Here is a 27,933-nt window from a genome sequence, read left to right on the forward strand (position 1 = left end):
TTGGCTGGAATCCATCGGCCGCATGGCTGGGAATCCCATGGTGACATTGTCGATGGAGACAGGCCGGGAGTGCCAAAGATGGCGGACTTGGTGAAACCGTAATGGCAGACATTTCACAGTTTGTATACAAATTAATAGTAGCCAGATGAATGATACCTTAAAAAGAAACATGTACATTACCATTATTTGCACGACGATTCTGATGGTGTAATCAGATTTTCAATATCTTATTAGTTTGAAGTTTAGTATCTGACTTGTAAATTAAACAAGTAACACCCAGCATCGAGTTTCCAAAATCTAAACGCTTCATCTGATTTCGTCGATTGATGTGTCTTTAGAAAACCATTAGTGTAAACCTGAATTTGTATGAATTACAGGCATGTAACTTCAATAGTACACGAGTTATTGGAGGTCAAAGTGGACAATTATTACCGATCGCGTCAGCCCATAAATACTCCACAGTTACACGAAAAAAAAAAAAACGATAGCAGTATGCTTATAAATATATTTATTCATCTATGTCTTTGTTTATATCCGATATATGCTGTTCATGAAGAAATTGGTCAATTATATACTGTTTTTTCTAAAACATAGAGACATCAGGCTACTGGCTTAATTTTGTTTTTATCCTCACAATCACTGTGTGAGCGATATGTAGGGGGTTGCAGGATACCCCTAGAGTAATCATTTGAAGCCGGTTCTTGAAACTTTATTGATGCCTGTCTTTAAGAGTTCGCCATGTTCAAGTCTGTAATGTTCAGCTGTATGTAGTGCCACAGGGCAGTCTACTTTGCTCTTGGTAACAGTTTGGCAGTGACCATTCATCCTGGTGGACAACTGGTTGGTGGTCACACCAATATAAAAAACTGTGCAATGATAGCAGCAGAGCTGGTCAGTGGCGTGTCTGCTTTCACAGGTGGCCCAGTCTTCCCTGCTCTTCCTTCTCTCCCCCTGACCGCCGCCTTTCCCTGCTCCTCGCTCCCCACCCTCTTTTCACTCCTCTCTGCTCACAGCACCTTGACACTGTACCTGTTGGCAGTCCAGTCCCTTCACAATCTTCCAGACAGTATGCTTCTTTCACCCCACCCGTACCCTGCTAGCCCTTCCCCTACCCCACTGCTTCCATGTTACTACTTCCATTGTACGTGACGGTTGCAGTCCGGTCCGAGCTGCCATTGGTGATGGTCATGTGCGCGTGTGCTTTTCTGATGATGAAGGCTTTTAACTACTATCGTTTCCTTATAATGTTGTTATCCCAACATGGTGTTTCCATTGTTAAAAATACAGATGATGATCAGTAACATCATTATTAGGCAGTCATTTCTGATTCTGATATTTTTATTACTTAAATATCTTACCAAGATTATCCTATCCAATTAATAAAAATGTAATTCAGTTTTTAATAAGCCTGATAGGTCATCTTGTTAGGAGGAATGTACTAATTTCACCATTTGTTAGTAAATTCACTTAGTTCATGTATGTAATACAGTGTTCTTAATTATTTCATCTTAAGAACATATTCTTTCTCCATTTTGAAATTAAATCGACCTCTTCTTCTTCTTCTTCTTCTTTTTTTTTTTTTTTTTTTTTTTTTTTTTTTTTTTTTTTTTTTTTTTTTATAGGAAGGTGTTCATCAGGATCAATAAAATCTGCTGCAGCTGTAATTCCAAAGTTCCTTTATTTGGCTAATAGCATGTACACCACTCCTGTTCCAAAAAACGATTTCGTATCCAGATGCTACTTAATTGCATACGAGAAAACAATAAAAGTCAAGTAGACGAATCAACAAATTTCTGCAGTACTGCAAGAGTGTCTGTGCAGGTGAGGCATGAAAAATGTGGTGTGACTGGTAAGATTACAGGTAAACAGAGCCATATAAGCACTCAGGCAGCCACACGCTGAGTCAGTTGCATGCGTCATAGTAGGTGTACTCGACATCCAGCTGCTTGGATGCTTGTATGGCTCTCTGGTCAGCTCCAGTCAATAACAGTTGACGTTACATTTTTCATGTCTCATCTGCATAGGTCTCTCACACTAATGGATAATTTTGTTGATTTTCTGTGTTCGTTGTTCAAGTTTCTTATAGGCAATTAAGTAGCGCCTGAAGATGGGATTATTGTCTTAAAACCTGGTTAGTGTACGTGCCTTTATTCAAATAAAGGAACTTCAGAATTGCAGCTGCAGCAGATTTTATTCCCCAAGAACAATTCAAGGAACAGTTGTGGATGTCCCACTAAGAATATATTATAACAACATGGGACTTTAATACATTTTCCAAACTATATTTTTTCAGGTCTTAGTAAAATCAACCAAATGTTACATCACTATTGTGTTGCATATCAAATTGAAGCTTAACCCAAGACGTTTACATTGATGTCAGTTTCAGCCCCCTGCTATGTATAGTTATGAATTTAGGTATTTTCGCTTCATTGCACTTTAGAAAAATGAGCAATTTTCATTCCTTTAAGTTTCAAAAATAACTGATGTAGGCATTCAAAGAGTGAAATTTTGTACTAGTTCTTCATTCTGTGGGTGCATAGAACAACCAAAAAATAATCAAAATCTTACAGTGAAGTCCAAACCATTGGTTGATTCGATATGGTAAATAGTGTGTACCATACATTGCTACAAACCGTCGTGGACCGGAATGACAGGTACTACTGTTGCCCTTTGTGAACTGTGGACACACTTTCTCATTACTTTGGTTTCAGAAAGTTTGTTTCAAAATGTTTATAGAAATAGTAGTACATTTAACTAATAAGAAATTGAATGCTAATACTATTTTTCTTGTGCTTAATATTTACATGTTGTACAAGGATTTCTGCTACTTTCGTTAGATGCTGACAGTCTCTACACTTTATTCCTGGAGTCTCTGCAACAACATGCAACTGAGAGGAGGATGTTTGATATAGTGCTTGCTTTAATTCAGAACTGCAAGCATACAATTCAGCTGATAACTGAAAACTGGAAGAGGAAGAGGTCAAAGCTGAGTGTAGAGGTAATGTAGAATCACTTTTTCCCTCAGCTGAAAACATATTGTCATCAAAATAAAATAAAAAGTGGTTAACATTCTAAATTTCATTTGTTTGTTTTATGTATGCAGTAGGACAACAGAATCAGTTTGTGTGGGACAGGTTATGAGAGATTTATCTTTCTGAGTTGCCACAGATTATTTCAACAAATTCATTCCAGACTTCACAAAGAAATATTTGAATTTACAATTTCCACCCCACCTACTCTGACAGATCAAACCACAAGATCGGAAGATCCTCCTGTTTCAAAGTATTTGCCCCCTCCCCCTCAAACCTTCCTCCACTCACTCCTGATACTGAGTACTGTAATTTATCCAAGCATTTAATAGTGTAAAGTTTCAGTTGTGTGCACTTGTTCAGCTGCTATATAAACAAGTAATAATCCACATCACCTTTTCCACAAAGAAGAAAGTGATTTTAGTGTTCTGTGTATTAAGTTTTTTTCAGCCACTGAAATCAAAGCAACTGATTTACAGAAAATAATAAGTAGCAAATGCTTTTATGTTGTATGTAAAAGAATTTCTTTGTCTATATGTTTGTGACTGAGTCCAAGCTCCAGTTTTGAAAAGTTTTATATCTACATCTACACCTATGCTCTGCAAACCATAGGAGTGCAAGAAGAATGATGGTTTGAATGCCTCTGTGCATGCAGTATTATTCTACCCTTATCCTTACAATCTCTATGTAAGCAATATGTAGGGGGTTATAGTATATTCCTAGCATCATAATTTAAAGCCAGTTCTTGAAACTTTATTAATAGACATTTTTTGGGATATTTTACCCCTCTCTTAGAGTCTGCCAGTTCAATTCCTTCATTATCTCTGTGACACTTTCCCGTGTATGAAACAAACCTGTGACTATTTGTGCTTCCCTTCTCTGTATATGTCCAATATCCTCTTGCAGTCCTATTTGTTATGGGTCCCACACACTTAAGCAGTATTCCAGAACCTATCACATGATGGATTTGTAAGCAGTCCCCTTTGTAATTTGATTGCACTTGCCCAGTAGCCTACCGATAAACTGAAATCTACCACCTACTTCACTTACAACTGAGCCTATGTGATCATTCCATTTCGTATCCCTACGAAGTGTTACACCCAAGTATTTGTATGAGTTGGCTGAGTCCAACTGTGTCTCATTGATATTATATTAATACGATTTTATGTTGTTTTTTTTTTTTTTTTGTTTTATTAAGTGCATAATTTTACATTTATGAACATTTAAATCAAGTTGCCAATCTTACACCGCTTTGAAATCATACCAAGATCTGACCGAATATTTATGCGGCTTCTTTTGGGCAGTATTTCGTTATACATAACTTCATCATCTGGAAAAAGTATGAGGTTACTATTATTATGGTCTGCAAGGTCATTAATATACAAAATGAACAGCAAGGGACCTAACACACTTTCCTATGGCACATCTGAAGTTACTTCTTTGCATCGAGGATTAACTTATGAAAATGACACACTTGTTAAAATTGGTATACTATTGTAATGGTAGGATGATCTCTAAAGTGTTTTGTGAGCTGCGTGAAAGAAATAAATACAATATAATTATATCTAAAAATAAAGATGCTATAACTTATCAAACGAAAGCGTTGGTATGTTGATAGAGACAAACAAACACACACACACACACACACACACACACACACACACACACACACACACACACACACATATCCATCCGCACATAATACCTGTACTTTTTTTCCTCCTAAGGTAAGTCTTTCCACTCCCAGGATTGGAGTGTCTTCTTACCCTCTCCCTTAAAACACACATCCTTTCGTCTTTCCCTCTCTTTCCCTCTTTCCTGATGAAGCAACCGTGGGTTGCGAAAGCTTGTAATTTGTGTGTGTGTGTGTGTGTGTTGTGTGTTTTTTGTCTCTATCAACATACCAATCCTTTCATTTAGTAAATTACAGCATCTTTGTTTTTAGAAATATTTTTCCCACGTGGAATGTTTCCCTCTATTATATTCATACAATATAATTATGATTACTTAATGAAGTGCATGTAGTTATGTTCCCTGTCTGTGTACCCCCCCCCTGTAGGTCCATGAATTAGAATAGGCCCAAGTTATACCGGCCTGTCATAAGAGGCGACTAAAAGGAGTCTCAAACATCTCGGCCTTTTTATGATGGTCAAACCCTACAGGTGACCATCATTCTTCAAAACTTTTTCTGAAGAGCAAGCCAATTGGGGAACGGCTTCTTATGTGGTGCATAGAGTCCATTGTGTGTTGAGACCTTTAGCTTCATCGCCGTGGATCTGCAATTTCACTCATTCTTCAGCCATTAGGTGAGGACACCTCCCCAGTTGCATTTCCTCCATCCACAGTGCGGTGTCGTTTTCTGTGCTGGCGATGATAATGGACTTGTTTGCAAGTGTCATCTGGCATGATAGCCAGTCTGTTGTGGAGTTGCCATATACCCTCTTGGTTGTCACCTCCTGACTATACAGGTATTGCTCTGCTCATGCCTGCACCATTAACTCCCCATGAATGCCAAGGAGTAGATGCCAGTCTACCTGGAACATCAGGCCTCCCAGCAATGGCCATCCTGCCAAGTGACCTTTGCTGAGGTTGGGTGGTGCCTGTAGGGAGGGCCTCTCGCCAGAGTAGGTGGCATCAGGGTGGACAACATGCCATGAAGCACACGATGCCATCTCTTGCTGGTGGTCAAACACAAGCAGTCTCTAAGCATTCGAGGTCTCAGTTTAATGCAAGGAAGTATTCCCCTCCCTGACCACACCAATGTAGTAGTGCCGGGCTAAAGGTGTAATCGAACCTTGTTGACGCCAGTACCTAGTTTGTACGAGAGTTGATGGGGAATCCTTCATGTTGATGAAGCCTTAATATTTTGTGGAGCAGTTAGAGTACAAGTTTCGGGAGGTGGAGGGATTGTCTAAAATGCGATCTGGGTCAGCCCTGATAAAAACAGCATCCCCTGCCCAGTCACGGGCATTACTCGCCTGTGACAAGCTGGGGCTGTTTCTGTTTCCATCTCACCCCATAAGAGCTTAAATATGGTCCAAGGTATTATATTCCACAGTGACATTGTTTTGCAGTCAGATGACAAGCTGTGTGCCACCTTGGGATAGGATAATCAGGTGGCCGCCAGTGTCTTCATCATGGCTTTTGAGAGTGATACATTACCAAAGAAGGTCAAGGTGATGGTATAATGCTGTGATGTGAAGCCATATATCCCTCTCCCAATGTGGTGCCCTAAGTGCTGGAAATTTGGACATGATGTCTTCCCACTGTACTTCCAGTGTCACATGTCGCAATTGTGGACCCAATATTCCATGTGCTCCACCTCCCACGTGTGTCAACTGCGGCAAGCAACATTCCCCTTGCTCACTGGACTGCAGGATTCTACAGGAAAAAAGGAAAAATCATGGAATACAGGACTCTGGACCAACTGAACTACACTGAGGCTGAGAGAAAATTTGAAAGGTTGTATCTTGTGCGCACAACAGCATCTAAGGCCACAGCTACAACTTCGATTCCAGCCCAATCAGTTCAGCCATTTATAGTTGGCCCTCAGGCTTGCAAGACTGTCTGTCCCCTTGATGGTGGGTGGCCACTCCTCTCCTTGTGGCTAATGCACCGCCTGCTTAGAGACGAGTGCCCCCCCCCCCCCCCCACTCCAAGTATCGGGGACATCAGTCCCCACTTATCCCCCCCCCCCCCACTCCAAGTATCGGGGACATCAGTCCCCACTTACCCCCCCCCCCCCCCACTCCAACCATCGGGGACATCAGTCCCCACTTATCCCCCCCCTCCTCCACTCCAACCGTCGGGGACATCAGTCCCCACTTATCCCCCCCCCCTCCTCCACTCCAACCATCGGGGACATCAGTCCCCACTTGTCCCCGATGGTTGGAGTGGAGGAGGGGGGGGGGGGATATCAGTCCCCACTTATCAGTCTTCTTTGGCTGCTCTCGCTAGGAAGTGCTCCCTTGGGTAACTCCCTTCACAGGTTCTTACCAGAGGGAATGTCACGGTCAGTGGCTGAAGCACTCACAGACAGCTAGTCGTAGTGCTTAAAGATCCTCTCAGTCCCCAAGACTGAATCAGTGAAGCCCACCCAGTCATAGAAACCAAAGTAGCAGTGAGAGAAATCTAAGAAGAAGAAGAAGAAGAAGAAGAAGAAGAAGAAGACCCCCAAGGACAAAGAAATTGTGGTGGCACCCACACCACCACGGCCTAAAAGTTCTGTGTCTGAGCATGAGGTGGGGATTCTGGCAATACCTGAGGACCTAGATCTTGCCAAACCTTCAGACATGATGGATATAGTTTGCACAGGTACTCAATCGATGGCAGCAGGTGACTGCCTCCTTGATTGCTTCATACATTCCCAGCATCAAGACAGTGTTATCCTCCAGTGGAACTGTGGTGGTTTTTTCCGCCACCTGGCTGAGCTAAGACAACTGTTAAGTTTTACGCCTGCTTTCTGCATTGCTCTCCAGGAAGACTGGTTCTCGGCAATGTGGAACCCTGCCCTTCGCAGCTATAGGGAATGTTACAAAAACCGTAGTGGCTCCAATAGTGTGTCAGGTGAAGTATGCATCCATGTACTGAACTCTGTATGTAGCCAACCTGTGCCCCTTCAAACTCCTCTCGAATCAGTGGCTCTCAGGATAGGATGATAAGGACAACACAAGAAATAACTGACTGCAATTTATATCTTCCTCCAAATGGTGCAGTACCCCTGAACACATTGGTCACAATGATTAAACCCCCGAAACATTTCCCACTTTTGGGAGATTTTAACACCCATAACCTCATGAAGGTTGGCACCATGATTACTGACTTAGGTAGGGACATCAAGAATTTACTATCTCAACTCGGCATCTACTTCTTAAATACTGGAACCCCCTACACATTCAGTGTGGCTCTTGGTACTTACTTCGCTATTGCTTTATCACTTTGCAGCCCAAGACTTCTCCCATCTGTCCACTGGAGAGCCCATGACGACCTGTGTGGTAGTGACCACTTACCATATTCCTGTCACTCCCCCCCCCCCCCCCCCCCCTCCCCCGCGTCATTCCCCAAGACACCTACCCTTATGGACATTAAACAAGGCAGACTGGGAAGCTTTCAACTCTGCCGTCACCATTGAATCTCCCCCACACAATAACATTGATGTAGTGGTTGAGCGAGTAACCACAACGATCATCTCTGTGGTGAAAAATATGATCCCTTGTTCCCTTGTGCCACAGTGAAAGACGGTGCCTTGGTGGTCGGCAGAAATCGCTGACGCCATTAAAGAGTATAGGCAGGCTTTACAGCGACATAAGCGGCACCCATCACTGGAGAACCTAATATCTTTTAAAAGGCTCCATGCCCATGTTTGCCAGCTCATAAAAAGACGGAAACAGAAGTTTTGGGAGATGTATGTGTCAACCATTGGGTATCATACATCGCCTTCACAAGTCTGACAAAGATCAGATGCACCCTTGGGTACCAGACCTGAACAGGTGTCCCTGGCATAAATATCAATGGAGTGTTATCTACCGATGCAAACACAATTGCTGAGCACTATGCTCGGGCTTCTGCGTCGAAGAATTACCCCCACCCCTCATTTTCTTACCATCAAGGACGGATGGAAGGCAAACTCCTCTCGTTCACTACACTCTACAGTGAACTGTATGATGCTCCCTTCACTGAGTGGGAGCTCCTCCTCACCCGTACACATTGTCCCGACACTGCCCTTGGCCCAGATGGCATCCATGCTCAGATGATTAAACATCTTTCGTTGGACTACCAGAAAAATATCCTCATCTTCAGGGGCGTTTGGAGTGCAGTGATGGAGAGCACTGTCATTCCAGTGTTCAAACCTGGAAAAACCCCACTTGATGTGGATAGCTATCAGTGCATCAGCTTCACCTACATTCTTTGTAAGTTTTTGGAATGTGTGGTGAGTGGGCAGTTGTGATGGCTCCTTGAGTCCCGGGTCCTGCTGGCTCCATGCCAGTGCAGTTTTTGCCAGGGTCTATTTACTGATGATGAATCTGCCATCTGAACAGCCTTTTCCCACTGCCAACACCTGGTTTCCGTCTGTCTTGATTTAAGAAGTGTCTACGACATGACCTGGTGATACCATATCCTAGCCACATTACATGAATGATGTCTCCAGGACCTACTCCCGATTTTGATCCAAAACTTCCCGTTGCTCTGTAATTTCCGTGTCCCAAGTTGTTGCGTCCCATAGTTCCCCCATATCCAGGAGAATGGAGTCCGCAAGGCTCTGTGTTGAGTTTCTTTCTATTTTTAGTAGTCATTAACGGTCTAGCAGCAGCTGCGGAGCTGTCCATCTCACCTTCTCTGTATGCAGACGACTTTTGCATTTCATACTGCTCCTCCAGTAGTGGAATTGCTGAGCAGTGCCTACAGGGTGCCATGTGCAAGGTGCAGTCATGGGCTCTAGCCCATGGCTTACAGTTTTCAGCCACGTAGTCGGCATCATGCACTTCTGTCGGAGTCTTACAATTCATGCGGAACCAGATCTATACCGGGACAGCTATCAACTCATGGTAGTGGAGACATATCAATCCTTAGGACTGGTTTTTGATGCTCGATTGACTTGGCTTCCTCATCTTTGTCAGTTGAAGTGGCAGCACCTCAGTGGCCTCCGTTGCCTGAGCAACTCAAACTGGGATGCAGGTTCCTCTACACTGCTGCAGCTCTACAAAGCCCTTGTTCAATCCCCCCTTGACCATGGGAGTCTAGTTTATGGTTTTATGTCACCCTCAGTGTTACAGTTACTAGACCCAGTGCACCATTGTGGAGCTTGACTAGCTTTTAGGACGAGTCCAGTGATCTGCATACTGGTGGAGGCTGGGGTGGGGTCCCTCCTTTGCAGATCGGATGCTGACAAGTACTTGCCAGCTATGTCACACACATTAATAGCTCCCTGGGGCATCCAAATTATCATCTCCTTTACCCAACGACGGCGGTTCATGTCCTGCATCGGCGACCCAGTTCAAGGATTAAGATTATGATGGCGATTCGCGTTCAGCCCCTTCTGTGTGACCTAGAGCCCTTTTCTTTACAGCCTCTCCTCCAGGTCCATTCACATATATCTCCATGGTGTACACCTAGGCTGCAGCTTAGTCTGGACCTTTGGCATGGCCCTAAGGACTCAGTTCCTCCTGAGGCTCTCCATTTCACTTTCTCTTGATTCTTGACACGTCCTGGGGCTTTGTAGTAGTTTACATCAACGGCTGATGGTCACGTTGGCTTTGCCTATGCTCATGCCAGACATATTGAACAGCATTCCTTGCCGGATGGCTGCAGTGTTATTAGCGCAGAGATAGTGCTCTGGAGCATATCTTTTCGTGCTCTGGTGAGTCCGTTCTTGTCTGTAGTGACTCCTTGAGCATCTTACAAGCTATTGACCAGTGCTACCATTGCCATCCTTTGGTAGTGAGCATTCAGGAGTCTGTCTGTGCCCTGGAATGGTCTGGTTTTTCAGTCGCGTTTGTCTGGACCCCAGGACACATCGGACACTTCGGCAATGAACTTGCTGACAGGCTACTTGGAAACTGCTTCTGGACATTAGCATCTCTGCAACTGACTTGCGCTAAGTATTATGTTGCAACGTTTTCGGGTTTGAGATATGGAACAGCATAACCTCATTACGCACAATAAACTGTGTGCTATAAAGGAGACTAAGAGTGTGTGGGTATCTTGCAGGGACTGTGTGGTTATCTGCCAGCTCTGCATAGGCCCCTGCTTTGGTGATCCATGGCTATTTCCTGCAGCCTGAAGAAGCACCTCAGTGGCGGCCAGTTGCCGGTGGCCCACATTCTTTTGCACTGTCCTACTTTGGCTGCTCTGTGTTGTAACCTTCAGTTATTGGACTCATTGCTGTTAATTTTAGCTGACAACACCCCATTGGCTGATTTAGTTTTACGTTTTATATGGGAGGGGGAGGGGATGTTGGTGGTTATCTTTCTATACAAGTTTTAGTGCATGTCCTTTGTCATTCTGTGTTCTCTACCATGGTGCTTTTAGACTGGAGGTTTTAATGTGTTGCCGAGTGGTTGGCTTATCCTTTATCTTTTATTCTCTTTATCATCCAGCCATGGTCATCGCTGTCAGGTGTTCATATATTCTACCTGTTTCTTACTTGTTTTATTCTTTCTCGTGGACATGTTTTATAGGAACAAGATACCAATGACCAAGCAGTTTGGTCCCCCCTCCAAACACGAACACACACACACACACACACACACACACACACACACACTTCCCTTAAACAAACCAACCAACCTGTCTGTGTATTTAACCGCACTTATAAGTTGTTGAAATCCTGAAACCACTGTTCCATGCAGTTGTAATATACTGTTCAGGCTGAACATGTCTTTCCCTAGAAAAAGAAACAACTTACTGCAAGGCCTAGAGGAATTGAGGTTGATGCAAATGTTTTATTGCTAGTGTAACTGCTACAGAAGTAATTTCAAAGTAACAAACTCAGTATTCACTGAGTATAGACTTAATAAATCGGTGGCAAAAGTTGGAGACTTGGTTCCTGACTTCCTCTGACTCATTTAGATATCAGCATGAAGGATAGCTATGACAAATGTGAAGTTTTACAAGAACTACATTAGCAGAGAAGCATCTAATGTGAAAGAGCTCTTGTACACAACACTTCCAGGAATCACTAATGTTAGTTGCTGGTTCAACTTTTACTTCATACAGTTCTGTAAAGGCTTCAGATGAGTGTTTTACTCAGTACATGGGAAAGTCACTACATAGGGAAACTTTATTTTCTGGTTGTATCGCTTAACTGATTTTTATGCACTGCTCTGTAATTTCAATGATAGATAAATATGTAAGGAAACCAATGTCGGTGGGGATGCGTTTGAAAACCTGGGATTCCTGAGATGTGGCCTGTTGAGTACTGTGAGTACTGTCAGCTCTGGGCATAAATCAGTGGCACCTGGGCAAAACAGTTGGTCATCCTCCAGATCACTTATCACATCTCAGTGCCTTAGGCTTTTCAGACGATATGGGTTACTGTGTGGATTGATCTTTACTTTTCAAGCTATTTGTGGGTATATAGTGCTTTCTGGTTCTTTAAATAACAGTCCCAGTGGGATTGGTGCAACACAGAAGCAACAACACTCATCAACTAAGAGGACTTTAGGTAGCCTGCAGAGAGCTTCAGTTCAGAAAGGGGTTCTAAATTGTAACAAAAGATATTGTTTCTGATAAGATATTCTTGTTTATTAAAAGATGGAAAAATCATTTGAAAATGTGTCTTCATTTAGTGTACAAAAAGGTTTCCATTGCAGAGTGAGCATTCCAAATTTGTCAAGTATCTGAGCAACTGCACATTGCTAATAGAGACAGCAACCAACTGTCAGAACACACAGGTATTGTGAGAACATTCAGTAGCCATGGAATTTTAATATAGTCTCTTCTATTAAGGGCATTGTATTTTACAGAGACCTAAAACACACAGATATCAGAGAGTTGAATCATGAGTGGAAAGGGAAGATGTAACTCAAATAAGGAACAGAAAGAATAGTTAAATAGTGAGCTCAAAAATATACACAATACCTGTAAAATAGTAGACGTGATACAGTAACAACCGACAATAACGAACATAGTAGAATCATTTTACTGTCTTACCACCTATAGTGTTGGTTTACACAACTCTTCCCTGCATTATACATTTCTTTCAATCGGCCTACTTTTTGCTGAGGATATTTCTGAAACCAGTGAAGGTAATTTTAAATCTGTCTTGCGACTCCAAGGAAAAGTGTATTTTTGTTACCAAATGTTTCACTTTATTGAAATAAACCATCATCAGTGGTCTTAGTGAAACATACTCTGAAGTGCTATAGAAACTGGCATAGGCATGCATATTCACATACCAAGATATGTGAGCAGGCAGAATACAGTGCTGCGATTGGCAACGCCCATATAAGACAAAAAGTCAGTTGTTAGATCGGTTACTGCTGCTACAATGGCACTTTATCAAGATTTAAGTGGGTTTGAACGTGGTGTTACAGTCAGCCCACAAGCAGTGGGACGCAGCATCTCTGAAGTAGCGATGAAGTGGATATTTTCCCATATGACCATTTCACGAGTGTACCGTAAATATAAAGAATCCAGTAAAACATCAAATCTTCGACATCACTGCACCCAGAAAAAGACTCCTCAAATCAGGGAAATATCAGGGAATTTCACTTGGGGAAACTTGTGGCAGAAGCAGATCCCTTTCTTCCTGTGGCATTAGGACTTCTGTCAATGACCATCTTGTCAGATGTCCTTTGCTGTGGATGGGTGTTCCCTGCGACGAGTGGCTGGCATCGAGGCAGCTGTTTCGCATGTGAAACGTATCAGATTACACCAAAACGTGGGTCATTCTGACCTAGCCATTTTTGTCAGATAGGTGTAGGCATTTCGATATGGACACTTGTAACTGCACGACATTCCTTACCCTGACTACTCCGTGGAAAGAGGGATAAGCCAGGCATTTGAGTGCAAAACAATTTACCCAGTGCTTTGGATATATTTGATCTGATGGGGATACTTTTTTACAATTTTTTATGAAACATATTGAAAATAATGTTGGAGAAGTTAAGTATTTGGTAAAAATGCACAATGGATTGCTATTGATTAAAGTCTGTTTTTCTGCAAAATCTACAGCACCTCAGGTATGTGATTGAGCAACTTACTAGTGACCATTTCCCCACAAGAAACTTTGAATATGATCCAAGGAATGATCTTCCACAGAGACCTTACGCTCCAGACAAGGAGCTATGGGTTAATTTCAAGCAATGAGGTGTACATTTTGTCAGATGCTTCCAAGGACAATTAAATAGTTAGAGGTGCCTTTTTCATAGTCTTTGAGGGAAATGTCCTCCCAGAAAAAGTTAGTCATGGTGTACAGGTGTGACGTGAAACTGTGTTCTTCTCTTGTAGTTCCTGTGGTACCTTGGAAAACTCTCAGCCACCAAAGGCCATGAGGAGGGATGGAAAGGGGGGGGGGGGGGGGGGAGAGGAGGAGGAGGAGGAGGAGGAGGAGGAGGAGGAGGAGGAGGAGGAGGAAGTACTCCTTTTACCCCAGAGGTGCCAGATTTTCCCATGTAGTTGGACTCTGAACTGATGAACTGAAGCCCATTGATGTGGCTCCATTCACATTGGTGACAGGCAGTGATCCTGTGACATGAACACTCCTGGCTCCTTCACAACTAAGCTGGACACCTGTAATGTGATCATTCAGTGAAACTGAATGATATTACTGTCACCTGCCAGAACTACATGGCCTTATTTCCTTATCTTTTGCAAATTGTGTTGCTATGCAAGAAGCATGCTTCACTGATGACCATTCCCCAACACTCAGTAGCTATCATGCATTCTGTTGGAACCATGCTGGCCCCAGGAGGGCAGTCTGTGCTTTATTTCATATTGATTTAGTTTGTGAATGAATATTGATTTAGTTTGTGAATGGATTCCCCTTCATATCACATTGGAAACAGCATGGTGCAGGTGCAGTTGACCTAGCAGTGGTCATCATTAGCAGTGTTCGTTTGCCTCTGTGCAGGCCACTTACATTGAGTTGACCACCTTAACCCAACAACTTTGCCTCACTCCTCGCTTATCACCTATTGGTGGACTTCATTGTGCACAACTCCCTTTGGGGAAGTACTGCACCACCAGTTAGAGACCTTCTAATTGACCCGCTTCTTTCTGACAATGATCCGTATCTTCTGAATGATAGTATTCCTACACACTTCAACACTCTTCATGACACCCTTCCAGTTACTGACCTAATGATTTCTTCCCCGAATCTTGTGGCTTCACTACATTAGTCACTACATGATGAACAGTGACCACTTTCTGTTGATCCTGTTGCTTTCTTGCACCGCCAGATGGACTGGCTACCATGTTAGGTGCTTTGAAAAGCCAACTTGCAGTTATATGCCTTGCTGTTACATTCCCGTTCCGTGTCGGATAGCATGTCTTTGTTGTGATCTTCATCCCCTTCCTGACAGATTGCATGTTGCATGCCTTTCTTGTTACTTTCACCCCCTGCCAGTGAGGTTACATTGATGAGGTTGTACAAGACACCTCTGATCCAATTTCCCATGCCTCTGGAACTGCTATTCCTCTTTCTACAGATCCCCACCATCACCAGCCAGTGCCATGGTAGACCAAAGACATTGCAGTAGCTGTTCAGAATCACCAAAGAGCCTTGCAACTTTTCCTGCAACGTCCTTCGCAGACCAACCTTATCACTTCTAAGCGACTTTCTGCTAAGGCTTGCTCTCTAATTAAAAACACCAAGGATAATTGCTGGGATTCCTGCGTCTCCTCCCATGGAAGGTATGCCTCTTCTTCCAAGATGTGAGTCAAGATCCATAACTGTCGAGGGTGTCTTCCTTCAGGATCGTCTCTATATGGATGCATTGGCTCTTGCTGAACACCTTTGTGTCTGGGAATTGCAGTGACAGGGTAGTATCATTATTCCAGTCATTAAACTGGGCAGAAATCCAACAACCGTAGACAGTTATTAGCCAGTTAGCTTCACAAACATGCTGTGCAAGCAGCTTGATAGGATTGTTGTCCACTGATTATGCTGGCTTATCGAATCTTGGGTCTTTAAGAAACACTTACCCTTGAATATGTAAAGGTCAGGAATGTGGCAAGCTGATATAATTTAAAAAATAAGTAAAAAACAAATAGTGACTCTTTCAGGAAGTACATCTTGCGTTATTGACTGAAAGCCAGTTTGTTAAAGGGAAGTCAGTTGTGTCATATGAAAATACCTCATAATGAGGAGGATATATTTCCATCTATGACCTATGAATTCTGTGCTTGATCAATGAAATTGTTTGTTTAATTGTCTATCTTTCTCATGCTGTGTGATTCCTAGTGCCATTTAGTCAGTCTCTTTTGTATAACAATTGTTTTGTTGTTGTTTACTCATTAATGCTGCTAACCGTTTTTGGTGTGTCATGGCAGATTGGATATACTGTACTGTTGTAGTACAGTTTCAAATCGCAAATTACTGCCAGCTCTGACTTACGCCATCTGACACTCCACTCCCAACTTCAGACTGTATGTCACAATGTTAAGAACTTTGTTCATTTTTGTTTACTCAAAAAAGGAATTGATGCTGATATCTAGATGTGACTGAAAAAATGTTTTTCCGTATAATATCAGTGAAAAAACTGTGTGACGTTCCTAAAAATATGGGCATTCGACTAAGTTGTAACAACAATGACCAGTCATCCTTCCATGTCAGCTGCAGTTTTTTGAGGATCTCATGACGGTCAATTCACATCAGATCTGTCAGTCAGAATAAAGTATAATAACCCTTCAAGACCCTTGAGAAATACTTAATCTTTAATGTGCAATAATAGTAATAATAAAAACACGGTCTTCACATAAAACTGAAATCATGATTTTATGGGATTTGGGTACATCAGTATCATGTAAGATGTTCCACAAAGCAAGTTCAAAACCAAAAGTTTAATTAATAACTCAGGTAGAGCTAAATCTGCGTACTGTACATGGTACAGTAATCTTGGTGAGTATTAATCGAACACCCTTCTCACACCTCACTCATAGTGTTTCTTCCTACACGTCAGCAAATGCTATAAATCTCCAATTTTTTTTTTTTTTTTTTTTTTTTTTTTTTTTTTTTTTTGTAGTGAAGTGTTAAAACTTAGTAGTAAGCAACAGAATTGTACACAGTGGTTAAAAAGAAAAACCATTTCCCGTGTGCTTGGAAATTAATGCAGACTGTATAAATTTAAGCAGAAAGTGTTTGTAGGTGGGTCAGTTATTTGCATCTTCTGTGATCTTTTCCAGTAACCAGACCCATATATTTGACACGCATCTTATATTTGAGAAGGATTTAAACGTCCTGTCCACAGTGATCTGTTCCATAGACATCTTAACAGCTGTTCCTGATGTGAATTATTACTAAATATGCTGACTAATACCTAAGGTTATGGTTATCTTTTGCAGGACTGATGTGTTTTGATCATCATGCTTGAATGAAAGATTCCTTTTGGGCTTTTGTGTAAATAACTGTGACAATTTGATCCAAAAATAAGTTGGGACTGACAGTCGCACACCATATCAACAACTACTTATGTTAACCCAGTAATAGTACAAACCTGTATATTATTAACTAAGTGATGTACGCAACATCTGCAACATAAAATCAATTTCAGCTACATCAAACAATGAACTTCCAATTATTTCTACAAGTTATTGGTACTCCACAAGGGGGGCCTCACAACTCCTTCATGGGAACATGTGTGGTGTTTCATGGGCGCTGAGCTATTATAGTTCTTGTAACCCCTTTTCTATATCCATTCCTTCCCGTCCTAACTCCATCCCCTCCTGCCGCTCCCCTTCACCTTTCTCGCTTGGTGTTCCTATGACGCCCCCCCCTTTCCATATAGTTTTAGTAGTTTCGGCCATTTGAAGAGGAACTCCCTCCCTAGTGTATCTGGTGTGGGTTCTTCTCCCCCTCCCCCTCTTCCTCTCTTGCTGTAGACTCTCCCCCCCCCCCCCCCCTCCTTGCTACATCACCAGCACTTGTAGGCAGCCTGTGTTGTGGGGTTGTTACATAGCCATGTTACTGCCACTTGAAAACACAGGTATCACAAATCTGGTACCTGGGCTGTCACTGCCTCATGTATGTCTAGGTGTGGTTGTTTGTCTTTTTGGGACATTAGAACTCCTGGTAACCACTACCTGCCAGGTGGCTTTTGCATGGTTGGGTGGTGCCCACAGGGTGTATGGTACCAGGGCAGCAGAGGCACATTAAGCATGCTAAGCTCCATACTTCTGACTGCTTTTACACGGGCGTCTCTTCAGACAATAACAATTCTCTCTCTGCTCCTACTTTTCCTTTCTTGGCTTTCCCCTCCCTGGTCACCCTTTGGGAGAAGGGCTACTTGGGGTTCAAACTCTTTGCCTTTTGCTTTGTTCCAGGACAGACAGGGAGACTTCTGCTGCTACCAAACAGTTCCCCCCCCCCCCCCCCCCCCCCCCCCCCAGAACATATCAAAGATAATTTTGGTGAAGTTGACTCACTCAGTAAGATGCAGTCTAGTTCTCTACTGATCAGGGTGTATACGACCCGGGAAATCCGGTAAAAACCCGGGAATTTTTTCATCTGGGAAAAAACTGGGAAAAACCCGGGAATTTTTTAAAATTCCGAGAATTTTTCACTGTTTCAACTTTTGAGTTAAATTTTTGTAACTTTGACTGGTAAGAACCACTACTCTAACAAAGAATATTACTATATCTCGCCACTGCAGCAATAAAACATGAACGAGAGGGGAAAAAAAAGAAAATAAAACTTGAGTTGCAAAGGAAAAGCACCATATACAAGAACAAAACACAGCGCTCATACAAGCGTCTGCCAACAGCTAAATTTAACAAAGGCTTTAGGAAGACTGAAATGTTTCATAACAACAAAATGCCTCCGATGAGTGTGACGTCGCAACTGTTTACATTTGATTCATTTGAGCGGTTGCGAGCGAGCTTAGGCGCAAGTGCAGTTGAGTCGCGTATGAGTAGTACCTTGTCCTGCTTCTGGCTACAGAAGTGTGGCAGTTAGCTTTATAAGCAATTGCAGCAAGAAGCCAGGTGCTGTCCGGAAAAATCTTACTGATGCGTCTAAGCTGCCAGATTCATTTATGCGCAACAGGCTCGGAACTAGGGAGCGGAGGCAAATCGGGATATCTGCCCCAGGCGGCAGTTTCAGGGGGGAGGGCGCCAAATTCATATTAGAGAGGAAAAAGACCTTGTTTCACAAAGCGCCTAGCATCCAGCGCACATTGGTCTATCGATTACTCATATGATTTTGAACGCATCCAGATTTTGAACGCATCCCTGTTGGCTTTTGAACATTTTTGATCAAATTCTAAGTTGATTTCTGAATGAATCGTAAGTTGATTTTTGGATGCATGCATAGTGTACGTGATGACTCTGCCAGGGGAATCCCCGTCGCATCTAGAAATAAACTTTCCTGCAGACAAAATTACTAGCGAATTCCAGTGATTGAGACTGCCCGAGTGGAAATAAACGACTAACAGGAATAACAGGCAACAAAGATTACATATTGTCTTCTCTGTGTACTCAAGAAAATGAATTTTTGACAGAAAATTTCTGGCCAGATCGCTACACCACTAAGGGACAGCTATACAGTCCCCGGCGCACCGCTAAAGTTCTGTTCTGGGAGTATCACGGAAAACGCGTTGTACGAACACATAACAACACCTAACCAGAGAATAAACGCGGGATAACTAAACCGGTGATTGTGGCAGGGTTACTGAAGTTAACCAGAGAATAAATTTTGACACTGGCAGGAATAGTTACAGAATTAGTGATGACAAGATTGTTTGTTAGAACGAGGAAGGAGAAGAAACGGGGACTCTCACAAATTACGGAAGCATATGACGATTTAAATTTATATAAAAATTTCGTGCTACTACTTTTCGATGTTGTGCATCAGAAGCTAGAGTGTATGAATGAAATGTGAAACTATTTCCTGACATAAGACTTTTTGCTTGTAGTAGGCCTAATAGGCATTTGATATTGGTACTTCGTGAATTATATTCTGTCGTGTTATAAAAATGACCATTTTTGTCAAAATAGTCTCGTTTATTTGGTGTGTGTATCAATTTCTGAAATCTTAGGCAGGCCTGTTACATTTTATCTAACAGTGATAAAATACACGTAATCATATCGAGAAACCACACCAGTCTTGGTACTATTTGTATTACCAACAGATTTTCTAGCATTAGACAATGTCATTTCGTTTTTTCATGTAGCAAAACGTTGACAAACTTTGATCACGTAATAGATGCTTTCCCAAAAAGGAAAATACACCATATAAATCTGGGGCAAGATTAGAGAGAAAAAAAGCTAGGACTTATGGATTGAAGAAATGTCTTGCTTGTCTCTTGTCTTTACTCGTTTTATGTATCCTATATTTAATTTTATGTCACACAAAACAGCAAGTTAATAGCTAATAGGCAGTAAAGACCTCAAGTTTTCTGAAGAGATCTTGTTCTGGAATTTTTTTTAAAAGGGCCAGGATGTCGGAGCGGTCGACTGGGAGCAGGAGAGGCTCCACAAGACATTTTAATTTCCAGTGGCCTGAATATAGTTTGATGGCACCTGTTACAAAATATTACAAGTTTGAATTCCACAGAGCAAAATACAGACACGTGCAATGGAAGAATGCTGTGTGAAGAGGCGTGGCCCTGCACTTCAGCAGCACACTTAGGACCAAAAAACATGTCTTACGTTCCCTCAAACATATATGTTTGCTGTATCAGACTCTTCAGAAAGACATGCGCTACAAAATGAAGAATTTTTTGAAAAATGATTTTTAAAATTTTTGGCATCCTACCTCAAACACTCGAGAGGGGGAGCACCACTATCTAATATTGCCTGGTCCGGAAATATCGTAGATCCGAACATGATGCACAGATCAGTCGGAGTTGTAGTGGGGAGGTGGTAGTCTCCATGTGACCCGTGTTAACGTTAAGTGATTTTGCTGTTTCTTCTTCGTTTATTGCTCTTACGTCAAATGAAAACAAAATGGATTTCTGTGGCCGGGAGCTATCAAGTGAATTAAAATACATTCACATAGTTACGGAAGGCTAAAATATGTTATTAGTTTCAGATTTTATTTTGTTCCCACCTTTCTGACAGGAAGCGTTAATCACCTTGCACAACAATGAAGTTATTTTTGCCGGTTTGTCAAAGAAATTTGACTTTCATTAATCTTTTCTGCTGAGGCAGTAAATTTATTTGAAACGAAGTGTTTAATTCCACACAATTGGCTAGTTTCAACTGCTTGCTGCATTTCAGTTTCATGTTTTCATCTTCTAGAACGTATGGTTATTATGCCATAATAAAGAACGAAACATGAGATAATACGGTACTGGTACTCCAAGAATATTTACATCTGAATCTGGACATACGAAAGTGCACTTTAAGCAGAATTATGCATTTTAGTATTGTTCACAAAATTCCCATGCTCTTGGAGTATCCTCTAATGTCTTGTTTCTTTTATGACATAGTGTAAGATCTTTTAATGTTTTAAACGTGTGAACGTATGGGCTTCCTGCGTCATCGTAGCTGTGCAAGCGCGGTGACGCCTGTCATCTGGCACAACTGATGAAACGAATCTATTTCTAACAGGTCGCGGGAAAATGTCCCGAATGGTTGTTTGAGAAGTGTACCTTTCAAGTAAAGTAAATTTCCTTTTACACAAGATGAACTCTGTGCGCGAATGTGCGACGAATTTCTTAAATCACTCAAAATCAAATCTTTGAGGACGGTCATTTAGAATATTTTCGAGCCCAGAAGATCAGACATTTATGTCATTGTCAAAAATTTTACTGGCGCATTTTTGTGATGTATCTTAAAGTGTAACACGCACAGAAAAGATCAACATTATGTGTGAAAGTTTAGCTTCTCTTGCAGCTTATTAATCTTAGAGACGAATACTATACATAAAAGCTTTTCTTTTGTTGTAACGACACTATGTATATCAATTTAAACCATTACGTTTTCCTATTTGTGGTTCGCGCTACTTGACTGTGATGTTGCTATTCGCTGACTACATCACGTGTCCTATGCTCTGAATATCTGCTGTCATCGGCTGGCGAGATAGCTTGAGATGAGTTATGACTGGCTTACGAAACCGCATCACTCGTTTCAATCCTTCAGAAAGAAACATGCGGTGTTTGGTGGAATTCGAATTTATACTTTCGTAATACGAAAATATGCAGTGTACATGTTGCTGCACATCAGACATCTTTCCAAAACATGTTTTTTCCCCTGAATTTTGTTTTCTAAAGTGCCGGGAAATTCTGCACCGGTGTATAAAACCACAACCATTGAAAGGATTGATAAATTTTACAGTTCTGCGGAAAAGTATACTGTTACTTAACACGGAAAAAGTGTATTTTCATCCGGGAGAAAGTGTATTTTTAACCAGGAAATCCGGGAATTTTTTTTTCCACGTCCACGTAGACACCCTGCTGATTGAAACCCCCTCTGCCATTCAGTCAGCTTCCCTTTGTACTTGCACGTGCTTGGGAGACATCCTGGTGAGCATCACTACTCACCAGTCCTTAAATATGGCCCAGAGCATTATCTTCCACAGGGACCTCCTTGTCCAATCTGACAAGGAACTCTGGTCTAATCTGGCATGGCATGGTGTTCATTTCATCTGGTAAGTCGAGAGAGGTCTTAAAAACGATTCTGTTGCTACCAGCACTTTAATCCTGGCTTTGAGGGGGTACCCTCGTGGAAAAAGTCAAAGTTATGGTTTACTTTTGCGATGTGAAGACCTAAAGACCAACTCCCAGGCATTGATTACAGTGTCTCTGTTTTGGTCACATGCCTTTCTGATGTGTGTGACCTGAATCCTATTTGCGATGACTGTGGATGCCCTCTCCATGGGGGGAATCCTTGGACAGTAGGGTACAAGTGCATGAACTGTTCCGTCGCATATTCTTCTTACTCACTGAACTGCCCAATCTTCAAAAATGAAAGGAAGATATGGGAATTCAAAACTCTTGAAAGTCTATCCTACTCTGAAGCCCGACAAATTCAACTGTCTCCACCAACTATCTAGAGTGCCTAGCTTTGTTTTTGTTGCTTCTTTTCCTGCTCCTCCTCCTGCTCCTCCTCCTCCTCCTCCTCCTCCTCTTCTTCCTCTTTCTCTTTCTTCTTCCTCCTTCCTCCCTCCTTACCTCCACCCCCTTCCCTTTCCTCCTCCCTAGCAGTTCTTGTTCTCTTCCCTCATGGAACCACTCCTTTTAGTTTTCTCCTTCACCAGAGAAGAAACCACCTTATCTGACAAGGGTGGGGCTCCCTCAAGGAAACCCCCTCCCCTAAGTCTCCAGGACAAGAAGGCTGTTACTTACGTCAGATGTGTGACCTATGCTCTGCATGCCGTAAGGCCACTTGTTCTGTTTCAGATTTTTGTGTTGCTGTAAATTGCTCTCTTCCTGACAAGACACCTATCACACTCTGAATGAGTTGCATAAGTCTCAGAATGAGACCCCCAACATCCCACAGGGTGTCACCCCCTCCTTCTAAATCAGTGTCTGATCTTACATTCATGGATGTCACTATTTCCTTATCATTGATGGAGACTGAATCGGCACAATGACCAATTCTGGTCTGTTCCACGTCCATCCAGCCTCTTGTAATGCTCTCCTCCAGTGGAACTGAGTCTGCCCTTTTGCTAACTTCTGATGATATTAGTCCCCATGAACTGCTGGAAGCGGTGGCCATTTGGATACATATAGACTCTGCATTAACAATATGCAGTCTTTAATTCTCCACAGACCAGCTTCCTACAGTTTGTGCTCTTCATGCACTCTTTCAACAGCTCCCTTCCTCCTTCCTTGTCCTTTGGGATTTTAACATCCACAACCCTCTGTGGTGTAGTACTGCAACCACTGATCGAGCCAAGAGTGTTGAAGACCTGTTGGCAAGGCTTGATCTCTGCCTCCTCAACACTGGAGTCCCCATACACTTTTAATGTGGAGCATGGCACTTTTTAAGCCATTGATCTTTCCACCTGTAGCCCTTAATTCCTCCCCTCCATTCAGTGGGGAGTTCACGACGATTTGTGTGACAGTGATCATTTTCCAATTGCCTGATCTTTTGTCCAGCATCATTCACCTTGGCACCCTCCCAAGTAGCTATGTGGGTTATGTAGCCTTTTCCTCAGCTGCCATCTCAACCACTCTACTACACGATGTCACTGATGAGTCCATACAGTGTTTGAGTGTTGCGATCTTTTGGGTAGCTGCTTCAGCGATTCCTTCTTCCTCATGTTCTCCTCGACAGAAGACTGCCCCTTCTTGGACTTCAAAATTGCTGCAGCCATTAAAGTCCACTGTCGTGCTCTCTAATGCTACAAACGTCATTCGTCTCTAAACCATCTCCTGGCTGTTGAACAGCTTCATTCCTCAGATAATTTTCTTAAATGCCAGAAATGGATTTGTTGGGAACAATGTCGTTGCCGTAGTGCTGCATATTCCCTGTTCTCAGGTTTGGGCAAAGATCAATCACATTTTTGACCGTTGCTCTCCTACAGGTGTCCCAGGACTTTTCCTGAATGGTGTTATCTTCGCCAGCCCAAACACTTATCACTGAGCATTTTGCTTGACATTTCACCTAGGCTTCAGTGTCAGACCACTATCCACTCCTGTTTGGTTTTCTCAAACACCATCTGGAATAACTCTCTATCTTCTGTTCCCTGTTGCGTGGAGCCTTATAACGCCCCATTTAGCCAATGGGAATTCGCCATTTGTTCTTGCTTTCTGCCTGATGCTGCTTCTGGACCATACTAGTTACACACTCAACTGCTACAACACTTTATTGATAGCTAGCCAATCTCATATACTTGCACTTTTTAACCATCTCTGGGGCAAGGGGAAATTGCCTTCCCAATTGCAAGAAACTGTCATTCTTCCAGCTTTGAAATCTTAAAACCTTCTCTTCAGATGGATAGCTGTTGTCTGATCAGTTTACCCAATGCCGTCTGCAAGAATGTATGTTGAGTCATAGACTGAATTGATCCTTGAATCTCTGGACCTTTTGAGTTCAATCCAGGGTGATTTTTGCCGAGACCTCTCAACTACAGATAATTTAATCTTACCTGGAGTCTGCTATCTGAAAGGCTTTTTCCCAGTATCAACACCTTGCTGCAATCTCCTTCAATCTGCATAAAGCTTATGACATTGCATGGTGCCATCACATCCTTGTCACCTTGCATGAATGGAGCCTACATGACCTGATTTTTATCCAGAGCTGTCTTTCATTTAGCACTTTCCAAGTACAAGCTGGTGCCTCCCATAGCACCTCGCATCTTCAGGAGAATGTGGTACCGCAGGGTTCTATGTTGAATGTCCCTCACTTTGTATAGGTTATCGATGATTTTGTAGTGGCTACAGGGCTGATGTTTTTTTTGCATTTATTTGTGTTCATCTGTGGTGGTCATTGCTGAACAGAGATTGCAGGGAGCAATACACTGAGTGCTGTCTTGGGCTTTCACTCAAATCTCCCCCCCCCCCCCCCCCCCCCCCCCTCTCTCTCTCTCTCTCTCTCTCTCTCTCTCTCTCTCTCTCTCTCTCTCTCTCTCTCTCTCTCTCTCTCTCTCTCTCTCTCTCTTTTTTCAAGAGGTGCTTTATGCATTTCTGTCATTGCAATACAGTCTGTACCCATCTGGATACATTGGTGACCAATCCCACAATGTAGTGGACTCTCATCAGTTTTTGGGAGTGGTCTTCGATGCTCGATTGACATAGCTTCCCCATCTTTGTTAACTAAAGCAGACACATCTCAAAACTTTTTGATGCCTCAGCAGTACCAACTGGGTCATGGACCACTCTACACTGATACGGTTCTACACAACACCTGTGTCGAGTCCTGTCTAGATTATGGTAGTCTCTCATGTGGCTCGGCATCACCTTCAACGTGACAGATGCTGGAGCCTTTTGGACTAGCCTCATCATCAGCCTGCCTGCGCACTAACAACTCCATGGTACATCCCTTGTCTGCAGCTCTTTATTGACCTATCACAGGGTACAAAAGACTCAGACCATCCTAAGGCCCTCTGCCACCAGTTCTTCTTCATTCTTGGGTATTTCAGAGTTTAGAAGTAGTCTATACTGATGGCTCAGTGGTTGCCAGTTACACTGGCTTTGGTTATGTTCATGGGGGATGTAATGATCTCCACTCCTTACTTGATGGCTGCAGTGTTTTCACTGTGGAGTTGGTAGCCATTTCTCATGCTCTTGATCATATCCATTCTTGCACTGGTGAGTCCTTCCTCATCTGTAGCAATTCTTTGAACAGTTTACAAGTTCTTGACCAGTGTTACTCCTACCATCCCTTGGTTCTGATTATTCAGAACTCCCTTTTTGTCCTTGAACAATGTGGCTGCTCAGTGGTCTTTGGCTGGATCCTGGGTCATGTTAGGATCCTGGGAAGCTGGATGGATTTGTTACCATCATGCTGCCTCTTTAGATCGCTATTCTGGAACTGGACCATTAATTGGTGTTACATAATCAAATTATCAGGATTTGGACTGTGAAAAGACATACTCTGACTTTGCCAAACAAGCTGCAGGTGATAAAGAAGACAACGAATTTGTGGAGGTCCTCCATGCGGGCCTCTTGAGAGGACTCCCATTGTCCATTGCTGGCTCTGTATTGGCCATACTTCGCTGACTTGTGGTCAGCTCCTTCAGCATGAGGATCCGATCCACCCAACTGTCGTTGCATGTCTGTCTGACGGTGGTCCACATTTTGCTAGACTCTCCTAATCTAGATGCCGTGCGGCAGAATTGTAATCTTCATGACTCATTACCCTTGGTGTTATTGAATGATGCCTCAGTGGCTGACCTTGTGTTATGGTTTATTTGTGAAGGGTTATTTTACCACTATCTGAGGGAGGGCAGCTCAACCTTGTTGGCCCATTGATGGCTTAGTAGAATGCCCTGTTGCTTCCTCTACTCCTATCTCAAACTGGTAGTGGCTGTCTGGTCATGGTGGTCCACCCTATCCACTCTTTTGCACTTCTTACCCCTTCTTGTGCATTCTGTTTGACTTGGTGTTATTCCTGTGCTTCTGTTGCCTTGTCCGTGTCCCTAGTCTTCTCTGAGTATTGTTGGATGAGATGCAAGCTGTATGTCCCCTTTGCACTTACTGCTGTTGGGGGCCTACTGCTGCACCCTGGACAGGGCACCTCACCCGCCTTTCTTCTTTTTTCCCACTTTCCTTGTTTGTTTTTTTAGGCTTTGTTCACCTGTAGTAGACCATGGGGCTTTTTGTCCTTGGGTTTAGCGCACTAGGCCTGTCTTTGGCGTGTTTTGTTGATTTGCCTGTTCCAGAGAGGGGGAACTATGACCTCGTACTGTGGTCACTTTAATGAATAAACCAAGGAGCCAATCATTATTAATACTCTACTGAGTCTCTTATATTTCACATGTCCTGCTCCTTTCTTGCTCATCATTGGAAGAGCAGTGTCATTCTTATTAATGTGCCGTGTCATTTGAAGAGCAATTTAGGGCATTGACATCAGTCTAGTCTCATACATGTCACTAAAGCATATAGCACATTCAGTCTGTGACTTTTGGTTGATGCTCAGGTAAGCATAATCAAATGATTGAAAGTTCAGGAAGAAGTAACAATAGTATGGACAGGGTAGGTTGCTACTTATCACATAGAGGCACAATGAGAAAGTTTGGTAGAAATGTTCAGCTTTTTATCTAAGCCCTTCATCAATAGAAGTGAAAACACACACACACACACACACACACACACACACACACACACACACACACACTCACTCACATTCTCTCTCTCTCTCTCTCTCTCTCTCTCTCTCTCTCTCTCTCTCTCTTTCTTTTTCATTGTGCCTGTGTGTGACTTAGACTGTTTCTTGTATTTGATGATCTGTGATCTATGTTTTCCATAATGAAGTAAGCATAACATTTTTATACGCTTTCCCATCCTTGCCAAATGTAGTCGGTTGTGTCTAATGTCTCTGACATTAATGGGATGTTAAAATTTACCCTTTATTCTTTCCGTTTTATTGTATTAACAGTAAGACCCTTTGTTTGTGAATTAAATGGCTTCTTGCATTTTGAAAATATGTTATAAGAGTATGTAGTTGTTCAATCACTCAATCTTTTGGAAACATTTTCTACAAAATGAGCTAATGTAAGTGGCAAAATAAGTAAGTGTGAGTGATACTGCTCTGATAATATCAAATATCAAATTCTTCTGATAATGAGCTTTACAAATAACCATGTAGACAATGAAATCAATTGCAGACAACAGTGCAGATTTTGTGCCTGAGCTGA

At 42.5% G+C, this 27,933-nt stretch overlaps 1 protein-coding gene across 2 annotated transcripts in view; it reads left to right on the forward strand.

Annotated features, from left to right (window-relative positions):
* LOC126344146 (nuclear pore complex protein Nup107-like) overlaps positions 1-27,933 on the forward strand; it is a 217,617-nt gene that overhangs the window by 71,533 nt on the left and 118,151 nt on the right. For both annotated transcript variants that reach the window (XM_050001997.1, XM_050001998.1), the window contains one exon: positions 2,838-2,998. In XM_050001997.1, the coding sequence (XP_049857954.1) occupies positions 2,838-2,998 (161 nt within the window). The remainder of the gene's footprint in view (positions 1-2,837; positions 2,999-27,933) is intronic.

This window comes from Schistocerca gregaria, chromosome 1, assembly GCF_023897955.1.
Source record: "Schistocerca gregaria isolate iqSchGreg1 chromosome 1, iqSchGreg1.2, whole genome shotgun sequence".
Classification (NCBI taxonomy): domain Eukaryota; kingdom Metazoa; phylum Arthropoda; class Insecta; order Orthoptera; family Acrididae; genus Schistocerca; species Schistocerca gregaria.